This window comes from Staurois parvus, unplaced genomic scaffold (assembly GCF_062004578.1).
Source record: "Staurois parvus isolate SC_StPar_1 unplaced genomic scaffold, SC_StPar_1.0 ptg000304l, whole genome shotgun sequence".
Lineage (NCBI taxonomy): Eukaryota > Metazoa > Chordata > Amphibia > Anura > Ranidae > Staurois > Staurois parvus.
This window is the reverse complement of record NW_028318100.1, coordinates 116,082-134,419: the sequence shown is the minus strand read 5'-3', so window position 1 is coordinate 134,419 and position 18,338 is coordinate 116,082. Positions and strand designations below refer to the sequence as shown.

At 44.9% G+C, this 18,338-nt stretch overlaps 1 protein-coding gene across 3 annotated transcripts in view; it reads left to right on the top strand.

Moving 5' to 3' along the window:
• Positions 1–18,338, top strand: part of TMC4 (transmembrane channel like 4) — an 880,426-nt gene that overhangs the window by 787,411 nt on the left and 74,677 nt on the right. For all 3 annotated transcript variants that reach the window (XM_089683320.1, XM_089683318.1, XM_089683319.1), the window contains one exon: positions 8,570–8,700. In XM_089683320.1, the coding sequence (XP_089539446.1) occupies positions 8,570–8,700 (131 nt within the window). The remainder of the gene's footprint in view (positions 1–8,569; positions 8,701–18,338) is intronic.

Genomic DNA, 18,338 nt, shown 5'->3' with positions numbered 1-18,338 from the left:
ACAAACCCCCACCCAAATGACCCCTTTTTTGGAAAGTAGACACCCCAAGGAATTTTATAAGAAGCATGGTAAGTATTTTGCAGATCTTGTTTGTTGTCACACGTTTTTGGAAAATGAAGAAAGAAAGCAAAAACATATTTATTTTCTTTTTTATATTTCAAAACCTTGTGATAAACACTTAGATCTGCAAAATACTCACCATGCCTATTTTTAAATTCCTTGGGGCGTCTTGGGGGGGGGGTGGTGCTCTCCTGGCATTTTAGGACCTCTGAAACTGTGATGGGTAGTGAGGAAGTTACGCACCTTCAGGCTTGCAAAGTGTTCATTGAATTTCAGGCTCCTGTATGTAGCTAGGCTCCCAAAAAGTCTCACGTATGTGGTGTATCCCCATACTCGGTAGAAGTAGTAGAATATATTTTGTTGTATAATTCCACATATACCCATGGCTTGTGTGAGAAATATGTCATTTAAATGACAACTATGTGTAAAAAAAATGTTTGTCATATTCCAAAAACTTGTGGGAAAAAAATAAATCTTCCATGGACTCAGTATGCCTCTCAGCAGATAGCTTAGGGTGTCTGCTTTCCAAAAAGGGGTCATTTGGGGGTGTTTGTACTGTTCTGGTATTTTAGCACCTCAAGAAATGTGATGAGCAGTCAGAAAGTAAAAGCTGTGTAAATTCAATTATTTATACCATAGTTTGTAGATGCTATAACTTTCACACAAAGCAATCAATATACATTTCTTAACCAAAAACATGTAGCAGAATATATTTTGGCCTAAATGTATGACAAAATGTGAGTTTTTGAATATTTTTTATGACAGAAATGAGAAAATATATATATGTTTTTTTTAATTATTTTTTTTTTCAAAATGTTTTGTTTATAGCGTCAAAAATAAAAAGTGCACAGGTGATCAAATACCACCAAAATAAAGCTCTATTTGTGTAAAAAAAAGGATGTAAATTTCATATATGTACCGTAGTACATGACTGAACAGTTCTCAGTTAAACTAGTGCAGAGCTGTATAGCAAAAAAATGGTGTAAATTGTAGTATCTATACCATAGTTTGTAGATGCTATAACTTTCACACAAAGAAATCAATATACACTCATTGGGATTTTTTTTTACCAAAAACATGTAGCAGAATACATTTTACAATTTATGACTAACTTTGAGTTTAGCATATATTTTTTTATAGCCGGAAGTAACAAATATAGTTTTTCTTCAAAATTTTCAGTCTTTTTTTGTTTATAGTGCAAAAAAATAAAAAGTGCACAGGTGATCAAATACCACTAAAAAAAAGCTCTATTTGTGTGAAAAAACAGACGTAAATTTTGTTTGGGTACAGCATTGCATGACCACGCAATTATCAGTTGAAATAGTGCAGCGCCGAATAGCAAAAAGAGGCCTGGTCATTAAGGGGGGTAAATCCTCAGGATAGCAAGAGGTTAAATGAGACAGATGAGGTCTCCGTTGCTACCATCTGGTAAGCACATAAGACCTATATAAGGGGTATCTTAATTTCAATGGGGGCGGAAAAAAAGAAAGAACGGGGAAATAAAATGAGATTACTAACTGAGGAACTACATGATTTAGAACAACTACATAAAGGGAAAATAGAGATAGAAGTGCAACAGAAGATAACCCAAAAAAGAGAAGAGTTAAAAGAACTAATGGAACAGGAAATGAGAAGAGTTTTTGGTATGGTAGCAAAAGAGAGTGGGGGAATAGACCTGGAAAATATCTAATGACAAGATTGAGGGAAAAGAAATCGAGAAATTATATAGAGAAAATTAAAGAGGAACATGGAGAAATGGTATATTGCAACCACAGATATTTAAAAAATATAATAGTAATTTATATGAAATAAAATCTAAGAATCCAAATGAATCAGAGGGAGAAAAAAAGGCAAAAACACAGGCATATTTAAAAGAGGCCAGACTAACTAGACTAGAGGAAGTGAAATTAGCAGTTTTGGATAAATTAATATCGCAGGAGGAAATTTACATGGCTTTAAAGAGCACAACTGCAGGAAAGAGCCCGGTACCTGACAGATATACGTTGAGATATTACAGGAAATTTAAAGAGCAACTTGTGCTGAAGATGTGTATATATATGAATGCATTGGGGGAAGGAATGGAGATAAGAAAGGAGTCATTACAAGCACATATTACAATCATACTGAAAGAAGAGAAAGCTCTGTCCCAGTGTGCAAGTTATAGACCCATATCGCTAATAAACATGGATACAAAATGATATGCAAAGGTATTGGCAAATAGAATGAAAGAGTTTATGCCAGAGTGAATTTACTCATATCAGGTTGGGTTTGTCCCAGGGAGGGAGGGTAGGAACAATGGATTAAGATCAATACTTTTGCAAAAAAGCAAGAAAGAGAAATGTTCGGCATTAGTCCTTTCGATTGATGCTAAAAAAGCTTTTGATAGGGTAGATTGGTGATTTATGTTGGACACATTGGAAGTTTTGGGAATTGGACCTAAAATTACACAATGGATTAAAACGTTATATAGCTTTGCATTAGCAGCGGTTAAAGTTAACGGTGTCCTGTCACAGTCTTTCAAAATGTATAATGGAACTAGACAGGAATGCCCATTTTCTCTCTTTTTTTTTATTATATCTTTGGAACAGCTATTAGCAACCATACAAAAGAATATAGAAGTAAAGGGAATCTTGATAGGTGACATGGAACATAAGGTAGCAGCTTATGCAGATGACATGTTATTTTATATAGTAAATCTCAGAGTAACCCTACCCAACCGAATGAAAATGTTAAGACACTGGGAACTATCAAATTTGAAAAGGAATCCCTCAAAATCAGAGATATTAACATTCCAAAGACCAATAAATAGATTGGAGAAAGTCTTTCCCTTTGTTTGGAAGGAAGAAGAATTGAGTTATTTAGGCGTAAAGTTAATCCCCTCCTTAAAGAACATATATCAGAAAAATTATATTCCTTTAATAAATGAGTTGATGATCTGAGGAAAATATCCTTTGGATCACTTTCTATGACTGGTCGTATAAATGTGTTAAAAATGGTGATAGTTCCAAAGGCCCTATATGAATTTCATATGCTCCCAATATATTTGCTGGGGTCTTTTTTTGAGACAATAAAAAGGATGATGCTCAAATATATTTGGGCAAATTAAAGACCAAGAGTTAGTTATGAGGTGCTGTGTAAAGACAGAATGAATGGGGATCTAAATGTACCGGATTTTAGGAGATATTATTTTGCGGTGTTAATCTCACGAATGGCGGATTGGACCTATAATTCACAGGGGAAAAGTTGGGTAAGGATAGAAAATACACTGAGTGAGTCACAGTTAGATAAGATTATTTGGCTGCCACAACAGTTTAGGAATCTTTCTAGAAATACAAGCACCTTAACACAATGTTTTTAGGATATGGGATAGAATACATAAACAAAGGGGGTGGGAATATAATTCACTATTAATCCTATTGGGGGCAACAGAATTCTTCACCTCAGGGAAAGAGGATATCACAGGTAAATGGGTAAAAGATAGAAATGCACGTTTAAAAGATATCACTGTTAAAGGGAAATTGTGTACTTGTAGAGAGCTAAAAAATAAGAAGGAAATATTTTCAAGGTTAGATGAATTATCACCAATTAAGACATTTTGTTACAGCACTCCCACAGCCACTAAGAACGGTGGAGGACATGAATCTATTTGAACAATTTTTTAGTAAAGATACAATGCGAAAACATATTACCTCTCGCACATATAAGATACTAACTGGTATTTCTGGATCTGCTTCTCCACCGTTATTGGAAAAATGGGAAAAGAAATTCGGAACAAAATTAAAGGAACAAAAAAAAAAGAAAATATTTAAATTAATACGCGGGGCAGTGGATATGAATACAGTAGAAATGAATTACAACTGTTTAGTGAGGTGATATATTACACCTAGTGTGGCACACAATCAACGATCAGGAAATTCACCTTTGTGTTGGAGGGGGTGTGGGAAGAAGGAAACTATGGCACATATATGGTGGGAGTGCCCCAAAATACAGCAATTTTGACAGGGAATCATACAACAAATACAGGAGATAAAGGGGGTTGGTGTATTGATGGATCCCTGGGTTTGCTTATTTCATAATACAAATCTCACGGTGAAACAATATAAGAACACGATGACATTGCACTTTATAAACGCAGCAAAGGGTTTGTTCCACAATTTTGGCAGCTTCAGGAAATACCAAAAATTAAAGACTGGATAAATAGAGTAGAATATATATACAGGATGGAGAAACTGTATTATATTGGACAAGGTGGAGAATGACATCTCTGGCTCACCTCTCCACCATGTCCAATTAGGGGACCCCTTGTATTCACTAAAAAATAAAAAAAATGGATCCAGATGATCGGTGATATCACTGTAGTAGCAGCAGCTAAGTACAGTGATTTGCAGATTCTACCAGAGATCGCTCAGGAACAAGATGTGCATATTTACATTAGTCCAAACTGGACCAATGTTATATGTAACAAAATTCATACCTTAACTTCAGCTTTCACTATTCAGTATCTGTTTGTACTTTTTAATCAGCATCTATAATTACTGGTGTGCAAGAATGGGATGGCACAAAATGCCTGCTTAGCATAAACCCTTCCTTTCTAATCTTTGTTCCTAGGAGGTTCTCAGGTGAAAATGTGATGCACATTTTTTTTTGCACAAAATAAAAGATAAAGTGGTGTCACATAACAAGATACTCAGTAAAAAAAAATAAATAAAGGACTGAGACAGAAAATAAGGGGAGCAGAGCAAGGTAGTAGGACCTGGATAGAGGGTACAGGGAGCAGGTCACGGGAGAAAGGCACAAGATCAGGTACAGTAACAAAGACTAGGATCAGGATCAGGGAGGGACATGGCTCACAGGAAGAACACTGAAGCATTGAACTTCAGTCAAGGATGGGATTATATACTTTCCAGCAGTCAGCCAGTTGCAACCTAATTACTCGCATAAACTGGCTGTTGGGAGACGCCTGCTGATGGCAACTGCAACTGCACCCTTTGACACCATTTATTTATTTATTTATTTATTTATTTATCTAGTTTATATAGCGCCAAAGGGTTTGCTCAGCGCTGTACAATAGAGGGGGGGACAATACATGAAACAGTACAGTAACATCAAACAGCACACGAGGGGTAAGAGGGCCCTACTCTTTCGAGCTTACAATCTAGGAGGGAGGGGGTAGTGGTACAGGAGGAAATGGCTGTGGGGGATGGAGTGGTAGGAGGAGGGAAGGGCAGCGGCTGTTAGGTGAGGGTGGGGTAGGCTTCCCTGAAGAGGTGAGTTTTCAGGGAGCGCCTGAAGGTGAGGAGGGAAGGTGACAGTCTGGTGGATTGGGGTAGTGAGTTCCAGAGGATGGGGGAGGACCTGGAGAAGTCTTGCAGTCGTGCGTGGGAGGAGGAGACCAGGGAGCAAGATAGAAGGAGGTCCTGTAAAGAGTGAAGGGTACGGGTAGGGTGGTACCTGGGAATCAGGTCGGTGAGGTAGTTAGGGGCAGTCTTGTGAATGGCCTTAAAGGTCAGGGTGAGCAATTTGAATTTAATGCGTTGGGCAATGGGGAGCCAGTGGAGGGAGAGGCAGAGGGGGGTGGCAGAGGTGGAGCGGCTGGTGAGGTGGATGAGTCTGGCAGCTGAGTTCAGGATGGTCTGAAGCAGGGAGAGTTTGCACTGGGGTAGGCCGGTGAGGAGGGAGTTGCAGTAGTCAAGGCGTGAGACACCATGAACAACAGTGCCACCAGCAGGTGACCCAGGTACTGACACAAGTCCTGTCGTGGAAAAAAAATGACATGTTCAAAAGACTCATTATACCTTAAAGAAAATTTGTTGGGATGTTTGTTTTCCAAAATTTTGTGAATGTTTCCACAGTCTTGGTGCTCCAGGACCTTAACAAATTTGATAGGTTGCCAGGAAATTAGATGTGTAATGAGAACGCCTAATGGTGCTACTTTGGTGTTAGACCTCTGGCCAGGCTGTAGAAAAGTCTCACACATGGATGAGCAAGTTTGGGGTGGAGGAACTTGACTGGCCTGCACCTCAACCTTATAGAACACCTTTGGGATGAATTAGAGCGGTGACTGCGAGCCAGGCTTTCTTGTCCAACATCAGTGCCTCACTAATGCACTTTTGGAAGAATAGTCAAACATTCCCATAGACACACTCCTAAACCTTGTGGACAGCCTTCCCAGAAGAGTTGAAGCTGTTATAGCTTCAAAGGGTGGGCCAACTCAATATTGAACCCTACAGACTAAGACTGGGATCCCATTAAAATTCATGTGCATGTAAAGGCAGGCATCACAATACTTTTTTTAGTGTATGTTGAAAAAAGAAAAAATGTGCATTCCTACATTTTATGCACTGGAATCTGAAAAGTAATGTGTCTGTGATCAGTGCATTGTGGTTGCAAGATAAAAACTTGGCACCTCCTATGGGCAGTCCTCTCTGGGCATAAAACCCCCTCTCTGTTATAGGCCTCCAGTCATTCTCTTGTTTATAGTGCAAAAAAATAAAACACTCAGTGGTTATTAAATACCACCAAAAGAAAGCTCTATTTGTGTGAAACAATGATAACAATGTCATATGGATACAGTGTTGCATGACAGCGCAATTGTCATTCAAGTGTGAGAGTGCTAAAAGGTTAAAATTGGTCTGGGCACGTAGGGGGTAAAAGTGCCCAGTATGCGAGTGGTTAAACCCAAATCATTATAAAGTGTCGATACATGCTATATTACATTGTGTTCATATTCATTTTACCACTATAGCATTCATTTTCTGTAGATTGTGAAAATAGTGGTTGATCCTGCTGTTCACTGTCCCTCTCTCCCTTGTCTGTGTCCCTTCTGCAGCCTGAGATTGTGTAGACCAGTTGTTGCCACATCTACTGAGCATGCTCCAATTGCAGTTCCCTTCTAAGCTGTTCATTTTTCCTTTTTGTTCTGTGAAGCCCACATAAGTGGGCATATATACAGTGGTAAATGACAGTCCCCTCTCTCCCTCCTCCATGTCTTCATATTTCTAAACACTGTGGGGGTGGGATATAAGATGTTGAATGATGGAGGTTTTACCTCTGTGGCAGTCCCAGCACATACAGTACATACCATAAACATGGGCTGCAGGGGCGTGACACAGCCTGTGATTGGCAGAACCTCCTCCCGATATCTTAACAGTAACAAAGTGAAAGCTATTGTCAGTCAAAGTAAACTGACCTACACCATTATTTTGATTCTCTATTCTGAAAGCCTTTTTGTTTTTTACTGTCATGTGACCGCCACTGCATCAATCTGTGCTGTGCAAACATATATTCATAGTTCAGATGCCCTCTGCTTCTATAGAGCATACATCCGCAGAGTACTAGAAACTCCTCGCTCAGATCTTCCCCTGAGGACAGGAAAGACCTGGAAAATGCCATGTGACTGCTGAACAGCAAGGATGAAAAAAATAAATCAGATTTTTTTAAACAAAATAACATATACGTGGAGACAGTGCCAAAAATAAACCAAATTATAAAAAGCTGCTATACCTTACCCTTTAAAATAAAGGTTACAATATAAATCCAAAAAAGGTAGTGCTATTTAAAAAATGTATTAAATTATTATTATACAACTTATATTGTGACATAAATAAATATTAAGGGCAAAACATAGTGTCTCTGAATTTTCCTTCAAATAATGTGAAAAACGTCCATCACCAATAAAAGTGTACCAATCCACCACCAGTAGAAATTAATAAACTCACCAGAGCATATTGCTAGTTGTTTTATAAACCAGCAATTGCGCTTTTGCTCTGGGAGCAATACTCTGCAGACAGGCACAACGGTAACCGCACTCTCCAGTATATTCACTTTCAGCTAATGGAGCAATACGCTGCAGGAAGGGAAACCCCAGATAGCCAGACTCTCCTAATATATCCTTTTGGGAACACTGCTCTGCAGGTATGGAAACTCGGCAGAAAGATTCTCCAAAAAACACTTCAAATTCTTTCACACGGGCTCAAAAAGAAAAGGGAAAACAAAGCAGGCGATAGTGTAATACCATATGGTACATTTATTCCTTTAAAAACACATCTGATCCACTCACATGGTAAAGTGTCTAGCCAACACTAGCAACAAACACATTGCATTGAAATCATCACAAAATGCCAGAGACACCGGCAGCTTACGGAACGTAGTGATGTCAGTCCGAAGCCCCAAACCATTCGCGTTTCGTCTTCACATAGAGGAAGTTGTATAATCATTTTTTAAATAGCGCTGCCTTTTTTTATTTAGATTTTTTTCTATATTAAATTAAATACTGTGGCACGAACGTTATAAATAAGTAGAAAGGATCATGACAATTAAAGATTGTATGGTTTTATCACTTTAAGCATTATATACAGGAAAAACATTTTTAAACCTTTTACATTTGTGAAACCATTTACACTAATCATATCACAATCACATGCAAAGTTAAAAGGTATTATAGAAGTTCTTTTGATCATTCTTTTATAATCCATACTTTGTGTAAAACACATTTCTTTATTCTTTCCAGTTAACCCTTTACATCAACTGTCGACCAGCTGATCGGACATTCAGAGCATCCAGTGCTAACTTCTTTTTTTTGCTGGTTTTGCTCCTGGGTCTTGCCATGTCTTGGGTGCCAATTCTATACAGTGTAATTTTGTGAGTATTAACTAGTACTATGCAGATAAGTATAACAATGAATTTGAAATTTTTATACTATTATACAAGAATAACATTTCCTGGCTGCTATGGGCATTTTGTTCTGCTCCAGGCCTAAGTTAATAGGTTAATGGGCGAGCAAAAGGTTCAGGGAATAAAGTAAAATAAAAACAGAATGTGCTCTTGAAGCCAGTATAGTAGAATTACCACAAACTACAGTATGTGTTTCTTTTTCAAAGCTCCCCACGCAATTTCATTTATTTTTGTTTATTGTATGATTTACACATAGAGGTGACCTTACAGAGCAGACAAACATGAATGTAAATCATGAAGCATTGTTCTTATATGCTTTGAGACCATTGAAAATTATTCATGTCCTCTGCTTAATTATTTTCATAATATAATACATTAATTGGAAAACAAAAAATAAATTACTTTTTAAGTACCGTATTTTTCGCTCCATAAGACGCACCTAGTTTTTAGAGGAGGAAAACAAGAAAAAAAAATATTCTGAACCAATGGACTGCAGATATAGTACAGTAAATGACCAGAGACTGTGGATGCACTACAGGAGATGACCAGACTGTGGGCATAGTACAGGAGATGATCAGAGACTGCGGACATAGTGCAGGAGATGAGCAGAGACTGCAGATTAGTACAGGAGATGACCAGAGACTGCAGATGTACTACAAGAGATGTCCAGAGACTGCAGACATAGTACAGGAGATTACCAGAGACTGTGGACATAGTACAGAAAATGACCAGAGACTGCGGACGTACTACAGGAGATGACCAGAGACTGCGGACGTACTACAGGAGATGACCAGAGACTGCGGATGTACTACAGGAGATGACCAGAGAATGCAGACACACTACAGCAGATGACCAGAGACTGCACACACAGTACAGGAGATGATCAGAGACTGCAGACATTCTACAGGAGGTGACCAGAGACTGCAGACATAGGACACGTGACAGGTCCCAGAAGACTACGGGGCAATTCACAAAGCACAGCACTTCTCTCGCATGCGCAGTGGGCAGTCGGCTGTGATTTATCTTTGACTTGCATCACAACTTCACTATATAAGATAACTATTCATTGAAACAGTTAAGTTATCTTATGCAGTGTTAATGTGGTAAAATTCTATTCTTTACACATAAATATTAATAATAAACTATAAAAATCCAGTGTCCTTTTCCCACAATACCATGTCATATGTTCTCTCCCCAAAATCCCTTTACATAAGTGTAGCACCCTCCTAGTTTAGCTAGGGGGAGCTAGATCCCAGTGGTTAGCCAGGAGCTGGTTAGCAGCTCAACTGTGATACTCAGTCAGAGTGGTCAAATTGTGGTCTGGGCTGACAGATTCTGCAGGCAAGTCCCTCTGAAATTTTCACCTGCTCTGAGGCTTTTGAAGGAGGGCCTTGGAGGCAGTGGGTAGATTGGAGGAGTGGCTGGCTGCACACTTGACGGGTCCTAACCAATCCCCAACAGAAGGCTTGGTAAGGGACTGGACACCGTTTGAAATGTAGGAGTCTACTCAGTATCAGGAGTTGAAGGGGTGGGGAGTAGGAAGATGTGAGGCTGGAGGAGGAAGGCTGCATGCCGGAGGCCTAGTGGAATAGGGTGAGCCTATTCCAGCTCCAGCTGGAAAGGCAGAAAAAAGACTCACTGGCCCCTTGAGCGAGGACCACCTGTATGGCAGGGAAGGAGCAGCCCAGCTGATAGGCCTGGTAGCATCAGCCAACCAGCAAGCAGTACAGGAGAGGATCTGAGTACACCAGCACCCCCTGGGCGAATAGGGGAAGGAGCACTCTGGTGGGAAACCAGATTAGCCCCTTACTAGTGACTGTTCACCATAATTAAAGGGACAGGAACCAGATCTCCTGCTCAGGAAGAGTCTCCAGATTGCTGGGTGAAGAGGAGTTCATCTAGGGTCTCCAAAAGAGACTGTGGAGGAAGTTGTCCTCAGATATCGGTTACCTTGGGCATCCTATACCTCCTCTCACCCTATCCAAGTTCTAATCCCCTCAATAAATAACAAAACCAAAGCTCAAGGATTCTGTCTCTGAGTGCAAGCTTGTGTGGGAAATGCTGAAAGAATGGCTGTGCAGGACTATATGGGGACCCAATTCATCAGCAATCCCTAAGGTAGAAACGTTTTTATTCATTAAAGTGCAATTTACAAAGTTAACACACTAGAATAAGTATTCTTATTTTCAAAAAGAGATGGTTATACAGTTGCAAGAAAAAGTATGTGAAAAAGTATGGGATTACGTGGAGTTTTGCATGAATTGGGCATAAAATGTGCTCTGAACGTCATCTAAGTCACAACAATAGAAGAACACAGTCTGCTGAACATAATACTACACAAACATTAGATGTTGCCATGGTTTAATTGCACATAACATGTAAACATTCACAGTGCAGGGAGGAAAAAGTATGTGGACCTTTGGACTTAATAACTGGTTGACCCTCCTTTGGCAGCAATAACCTCAACCAAACGTTTCCTGTAGTTGCAGATCAGACCTGCACAACGATCTGGAGTAATTTTGGACCACTCCTCTTCACAAAACTGTTTCAGTGTAGCAATATTCTTGGGATGTCTGGTGTGAATCACTCTCTTAAGGTCATGCCACAGTATTTCAGTCGGGTTGAGGTCAGGACTCTGACTGGGCCACTCCAGAAGGCGTATTCTGTGCTGTTGCAGCCATTGTTTTGTTGAATTACTTGTATGCTTTGGGTCATTGTCCTGTTGTATCACCCATCCTCTGCGGAGCTTCAGTTGGCGGACAGATGGTTGTACGTTTTCCTGCAAAATGTCTTGATAAACTCTGGAATTCATTTTTCCATCAATGACAATAATCCGTCCAGGCCCTGAGGCAGCAAAGCAGCCCCAAACCATGATGCTCCCTCCGCCATGTTTTACAGTGGGGATGAGGTTTTGATGTTGGTGTGCTGTGCCTTTTTTTCTCCACACATAGTGTTGTGTGTTCTTCCCAAACAACTCAATCTTGGTTTCATCTGTCCACAGTATATTTTGCCAGTAGTGCTGTGGAACATGCAGGTGCTCTTTTGCAAACTTCAAATGTGCTGCAATATTCTTTTTGGACAGCAATGGCTTCCTCAGTGGTGTCCTCCCATGTACTCCATTCTTGTTTAATGTTTTCCTTATGGTAGATGTGTCAACAAAAATGTTAGCATGTGCCAGAGATTTCTGTAGGTCTTTAGCTGACATGTCAATCAAGATGTCCGCCGCCAACCCGAAAAAAGAGAGAAAAAAAAAGGTTCCGTTCCTGACTACTATGGCTTCTGCCATTTGACTAATCGGGTGGTTTGTAAGGGGCGGGGCCACCCAGGGACCTCATCCAAGTGACCCCACCCCATGTGACATCATTGATGTCACATGGGGTGTGGTGAAATGCGTCCCCTGCCCTCTCCTCTGCTCTCCAGGTAACCACTGCTTCCATTGCCCTCTGAAACTTCCTGCTCTTCCTGCAACTGACACCTGCCTCCTGTTGCCCTTGGTAACCACTGCTTCCATTGCCCTCTGAAACTTCCTGCTCTTCCTGCAACTGAGAACTGCCTCCTGTTGCCCTTGGTAACCACTGCTTCCACTGCTCTCTCAATCGCTAAGCTACTTTGCATGCCTGAAATTATCAGCTTTGTTAGATTTTTTTCTGTTTTCTTTTGTGTATACTTGCCTGTATGAAGTGACTTTAGCCTCATGGTGCCTTAGCTGAGATCAAACACCTTGCCTTATCTGGTGTCCATCCTGCTTGCAATTTGTTAAGGGCAGAACACATCCCCCCATGTGTCATTTATTAGCTCTTAATTGAACGATTGCCTAACCGCCCCCCCCCCCTTCCCCCCCGTCCATTCAAGTATAAATTCAGTACAGTCCGCGGGACGGCTGGCGAGGGGACAGGCTGTCATTCCTTGTGCAAAGTACGCATTACGGTGCTTGGTACATGGCACTTTAAACACGGCACTTTGACTAAGGCAAGTACAAACATTAGTGCTCCACCTCAAGTAGATTGCATGTGCTCTTTCCTCTTTTACCTCTCCAGCATGCTCTTGCTAACTCTCTTTGTTGCTATAATGCCCTCTCTTCTCAAACTCTCTCTTGTTTACCCCTCCTCCCCACCACACAACCTGTACATATCACCCTCACTTCAGCCCTCTTAATATCACTGCACTTATCTCCTGCTCTCTCTTGGTCCACATAATGTCACCGCTACAAAATCACTGCGGCATTTGCCCTTATATAAATCTCGCTCCCACCTCACCTCCCTCACCCTCCTATTACTACTAACTTCTGGAGACATTGCCCCAAACCCTGGCCCTCCACCATCAAACTCCAACCCACAGATGCAGCAGCCTCCCCTCTCTGGCCTCAGCGGCAACCCTCACTCTCTCGTCTCAATTCCCCTGCTTCCACGTACCAACCCCTCCCTCCTATGTGCCCTCTGGAATGCCCGCTTAGCCTCTAACAAACTCTCTACTATCAATGACCTCTTCCTCTCCCACTCCCTCAACCTTCTTTACTATTACTGAAACCTGGCTCCAGGATTCCGACTCTGTTTCCTCAGCTGCACTCTCCCATGGCGGCCTAGTAGTCGGGCAGGCCGGGTCGGTAGCAAACGGGCAAACAGGGTACCAGGAGAGAGCGGAAGAGTGGTCAGGAATAGCCGAGGTCAGGACAGGCGGAGTTCACTCAGAGTCAGGATCAAAGCAGAATCAGGAATCAAGCAGGAAGCAGACATGATGCAGGTACAGGGGCTCATGGGAAACATACACCAAGGCACTGACTGTAGGTCTGGCCATTCATTAAATACACCTTCTGCAATCAGCCCCAGGTGTTGGCTGATTGCAGGAGTGAGCTTCTGGCTGCAGAGAGCACCCGCTGGTCAGCCCTGGTACTGCAGCCCACACGGCAGGTGAGTCCCACCACCAGTGCTGAGTCCATTCCTGACAGTACCACCCCCCCTCAAGGAGCGGCCTCAGGATGCTTCAAACAGTCCTTAGTGGGCAAAATGTTCCACCGCCCGGGTCATGTAACTGGCTGGATATCTTACTGTCGGAGTCAACTAGCTGGCTGGGTTTCCTGCTGGCAGACTTCTCTTTATGTAGGGGAACCCAGGAAGGCAGGTTGCTGGACACAGGATCTCCAGGAGCAGGCTGGGAATCAGTTATTGGCCAGTTTAGCTGGACATCAGGGGCTGGCACATCAGGTTGCGCAGCGGACAGAGGCACATCGGGCTGGGCAGCAGGCAAGGCAGCGGGCACCGGGCCATCAGGCGGAGCAGCAGGCACCAGGCCATCAGGCAGAGCAGCGGGCACCGGGCCATCACGCGGAGTAGCGGGCAGCGGGCCATCAGGCGGAGCTGCAGGCAAGGCAGAGGGCACGGCCCATCAGGCGGAGCAGCAGGCAAGGCAGCGGGCACCGGGCCATCAGGCGGAGCAGCGGGCACCGGGCCATCAGACGGAGCAGCAGGCAAGGCAGCGTGCACCGACCCATCAGGCGAAGCAGCAGGCAAGGCAGCGGGCACCGTGCCATCAGGCGGAGCAGCTGGCACCGGCCATCAGGCGGAGAAGCGGGCACCGGGCAATCAGGCGGAGCAGCGGGCACTGAGTCACCAAGCTTGACAGTGGGCACCGAGTCATCTGACAGGACAGCAGGCACCGAGTCATCTGGCAGAACCGTGGGCACCGGGTCACCAAGCTTGACAGCGGGCACCAAGTCATCTGGCACGACAGCGGGCACTGGGTCACCAAGCTCGACAGCGGGCACGAGTCATCTGGCACAAGAGCGGGCACTGAGCCATCTAGCAGAACTGCGGGCACTGGGTCACCAAGCTCGACAGCGGGCGCCGAGTCATCTGGCACGACAGCAGGCACCAAGTCATCTGGCACGACAGCGGGCACCGAGTCATCTGGCACGACAGCGGGCACCGAGTCATCTGGCAGAACCGCGGGCACTGGGTCACCAAGCTCGACAGCGGGCACCGAGTCATCTAGCAGAACCGCGGGCACTGGGTCACCAAGCTCGACAGCGGGCACCGAGTCATCTGGCACGACAGCGGGCACCGAGTCATCTGGCACGACAGCAGGCACTAGGTCACCAAGCTCGACAGCGGGCACCGAGTCATCTGGCAGGACAGCGGGCACCGAGTCACCAAGCTTGACAGCGGGCACCGAGTCATCTGGCACGACAGCGGGCACGAGTCATCTGGCACGACAGCGGGCACCAAGTTATCTGGCACGACAGCGGGCACCGAGTCATCTAGCAGAACCGTGGGCACTGGGTCACCAGGCTCGACAGCAGGCACCGAGTCATCTGGCACGACAGCAGGCACCGAGCCATCTAGAAGAACCGTGGGCACTAGGTCACCAAGCTCGACCGCGGGCTCTGGTTCATCTAGCAGAACCGCGGGCACTGGGTCACCAAGCTCGACAGCGGGCACCGAGTCATCTGGCAGAACCACGGGCACTTGGTCACCAAGCTCGGCAGTGGGCACCGAGTCATCTGGCATGACAGCAGGCACCGAGTCATCTGGCAAAACCGCGGGCACTGGGTCACCAGGCTTGACAGCGGGCACCGAGTCATCTGGCAGGACAGTGGGCACCGAGTCACCAAGCTCGACAGCGGGCACCGAGGCACCAGGCCGGACCACGGGCACGGAGGCACCAGGCCAGACCACGGCCACCGAGGCACCAGGCCGGACCGGGTCATCAGGCTGGATCAGGTCAACAGGCTAGATCACGAACACCGGATCATCAAGCTGGATCGGATCATCAGGCTGGATCGGGTCATCAGGCTGGATCACGAACACTGGGTCATCAGGCTGGATCGGGTCATCAGGCCGGATCGGGCCATCAGGCTGGATCACGAACACCGGGTCATCAGGCTGGATCGGGTCATCAGGCCGGATCAGGTCATCAGGCCGGATTGGGTCATCAGGCCGGACCACGAACACTGGGTCTTCAGGCTGGATCGGGTCATCAGGCTGGATCACGAACACTGGGTCATCAGGCTGAATCGGGTCAGCAGGCTGACCGGTTTGGATACTGGTAGGATGGTACTGGTTGAAAAGAATTTTCGCTTCTTCTTGGGTTTAGTTACTGGAGCACTGTAAGTAAATTCAGGTCTGTAAACGGATAGAGCAGCTGAAGACAGGGAAGAGCCGGAGGATGGAACAAAGGAGGGAGCAGTTGCTACAGAGGGCTTCTTTACAGGGTAAAAGGCAGGATAGGTGCAGCGAGTGGGAGCAGGGGACTGACGTGGTAGCTAGCAGGGTATACTGGGCTGTAGTTTGGGGGTGCTGTCGGGAGTGCAGGAAAAGAGCTTTGAGCAGAGGAATGATGAGAAGCAGGACTGGTTTGTTGCAAGCTGACTGAGGCTGGGTGTAACAAGTCTGACCAGGACTGTAGTATGGGTTGAACACAACTCCGCTTACACATAGCCTGTCTGACCAAAGACTGCACTGCGTCTATACACTCCACTAGCACATATGATGGACAAGCTGCATAATGCTCATGGAAGCAATCTGGATCATCCTCCAACAACCATACCAGCGATTCCACTTGATCTGCACTGAATGGGGGAAAAAAGTCATCAGTGCTTTCAGGGGTACTAGCTGAAGCCAACTCCACACAAGCCTGAATTAATGGTTGCACCTCAGAGAACTCTGTGCCCTGATCTACCAGGGAATGCGCGACCCCTATGCATTCTAGCAGCTGATCCCTGGTATACTGCAGAGTCTCATAGGCATATTCTTTGTCATCAAAGACTAGCAGACACAAGTATATAACTTCCTCCGGATGCATCCTTCACAACAATAAGCCAAGATGGCTTCCCTGTGCAGCCACTTCTGGTCAGAAATGGCCTTGGTGTAATGTCAGGGCTCCGGGTATGACCAGAGGTGTGTGGACTGACACAGGGAAACGCAGGCTTCAGGTATAGTATAAATAAGATAATTTATTAAGACTAAACAACACAAACGCAGTGCAAGGTAAACATAACACAGTGCAAACAACCCAAACTCTAACAGATAACCATATATACAAATCAACGTAGTCGGGCAGGCCGGGTCGGTAGCAAACGGGCAAACAGGGTACCAGGAGAGAGCGGAAGAGTGGTCAGGAATAGCCGAGGTCAGGACAGGCGGAGTTCACTCAGAGTCAGGATCAAAGCAGAATCAGGAATCAAGCAGGGAAACATACACCAAGGCACTGACTGTAGGTCTGGCCATTCATTAAATACACCTTCTGCAATCAGCCCCAGGTGTTGGCTGATTGCAGGAGTGAGCTACCGGCTGCTGAGAGCACCCGCTGGTCAGCCCTGGTACTGCAGCCCACACGGCAGGTGAGTCCCACCACCAGTGCTGAGTCCATTCCTGACACGCAGCCTCACTCTTGAGCGAGCATGGCGTAAAACTAAATCTCTGAAAGACTTTACCCTCTACAAATCCGCTCTTCTCAAATACAACTAAAGCCTCCACGCTGCTAAGCAAACCTACTATAATACTCTCATCAAGACCCTCTCATCCAATCCTCGTCAACTCTTCTCTACACTTAATTCCTTACTCCACCCCCCACTGCCTCCACCCACCAACTTACTGCACAGGAGATTGCCAGTCACTTCAAGAAGAAGATTGACACAATTCATGATGAGATCTCCAGTGTCGAGCTTCCTCCTCTAACCAACATACCAGGCCCAACACCAAACTAAACACTCTCCTCCTTCGACCCTGTTACCACCAAGGAAGTTACAGAACTCCTTTCCAAGGCCCACTTCACCACCTGTCCCCTTGATCCTGTCCCCTCACGACTGTTGCAGTCTCCTTCCTGCTCTATCCTAAACTCTCTAACCCACATCTTCAACCTCTCACTCTCCATGGGCACCTTTCCCTCCCCACTCAAACATGCACTGGTTACCCCCAACCTCAAAAAACCCTCGCTGGACCCCACCTGTTTGAATAGCTTAAGACCCATCTCCCTGCTTCCATTTGCCTACAAGATTCTCGAGCGCCTTGTTTACAACCGTATGAACTGCTACCTCACCGACAACAACCTTCTGACAGTCTAGCTTCCGCCACAACATTCTACAGAAACTGCCCTACTAAAACTCGCTAATGACCTACTCCGCTTCATCGGCCTACGTGACTGCTCTCTCCTGGTTCTCCTCTTACCTTTCTCAGCGCACTTTCAGTGTCGCATACAACTCCTCCGCCCCGCTTCCTCTTTCTGTTGGGGTACCCCAAGGTTCTGTTCTTGGCCCCCTCCTTTTCTCTCTCTATACCTCCTCCCTGGGCCAACTGATAACCTCCCATGGCTTCCAATACTACCTCTATGCTGATGACACCCAGATCTATCTCTCCACTTCACAGCTCACCCCCTCAATCTCCTCACGTATCACAAATCTACTAAGCGACATATCAGCATGGATGTCACATCACTACCTTCAACTTGATCTTTCAAAAACTGAGCTTGTAATATTTCCTCCTCCCCGGTCCCCCACTCACAACTTTACCATTAAGATCAACAGCATAACCATTGGTCTTTCCCCTCGTGCTAGGCGTAATCTTAGACTCTGACCTCTCCTTTGGGACCCACATCCACTCACTGGCTAAATC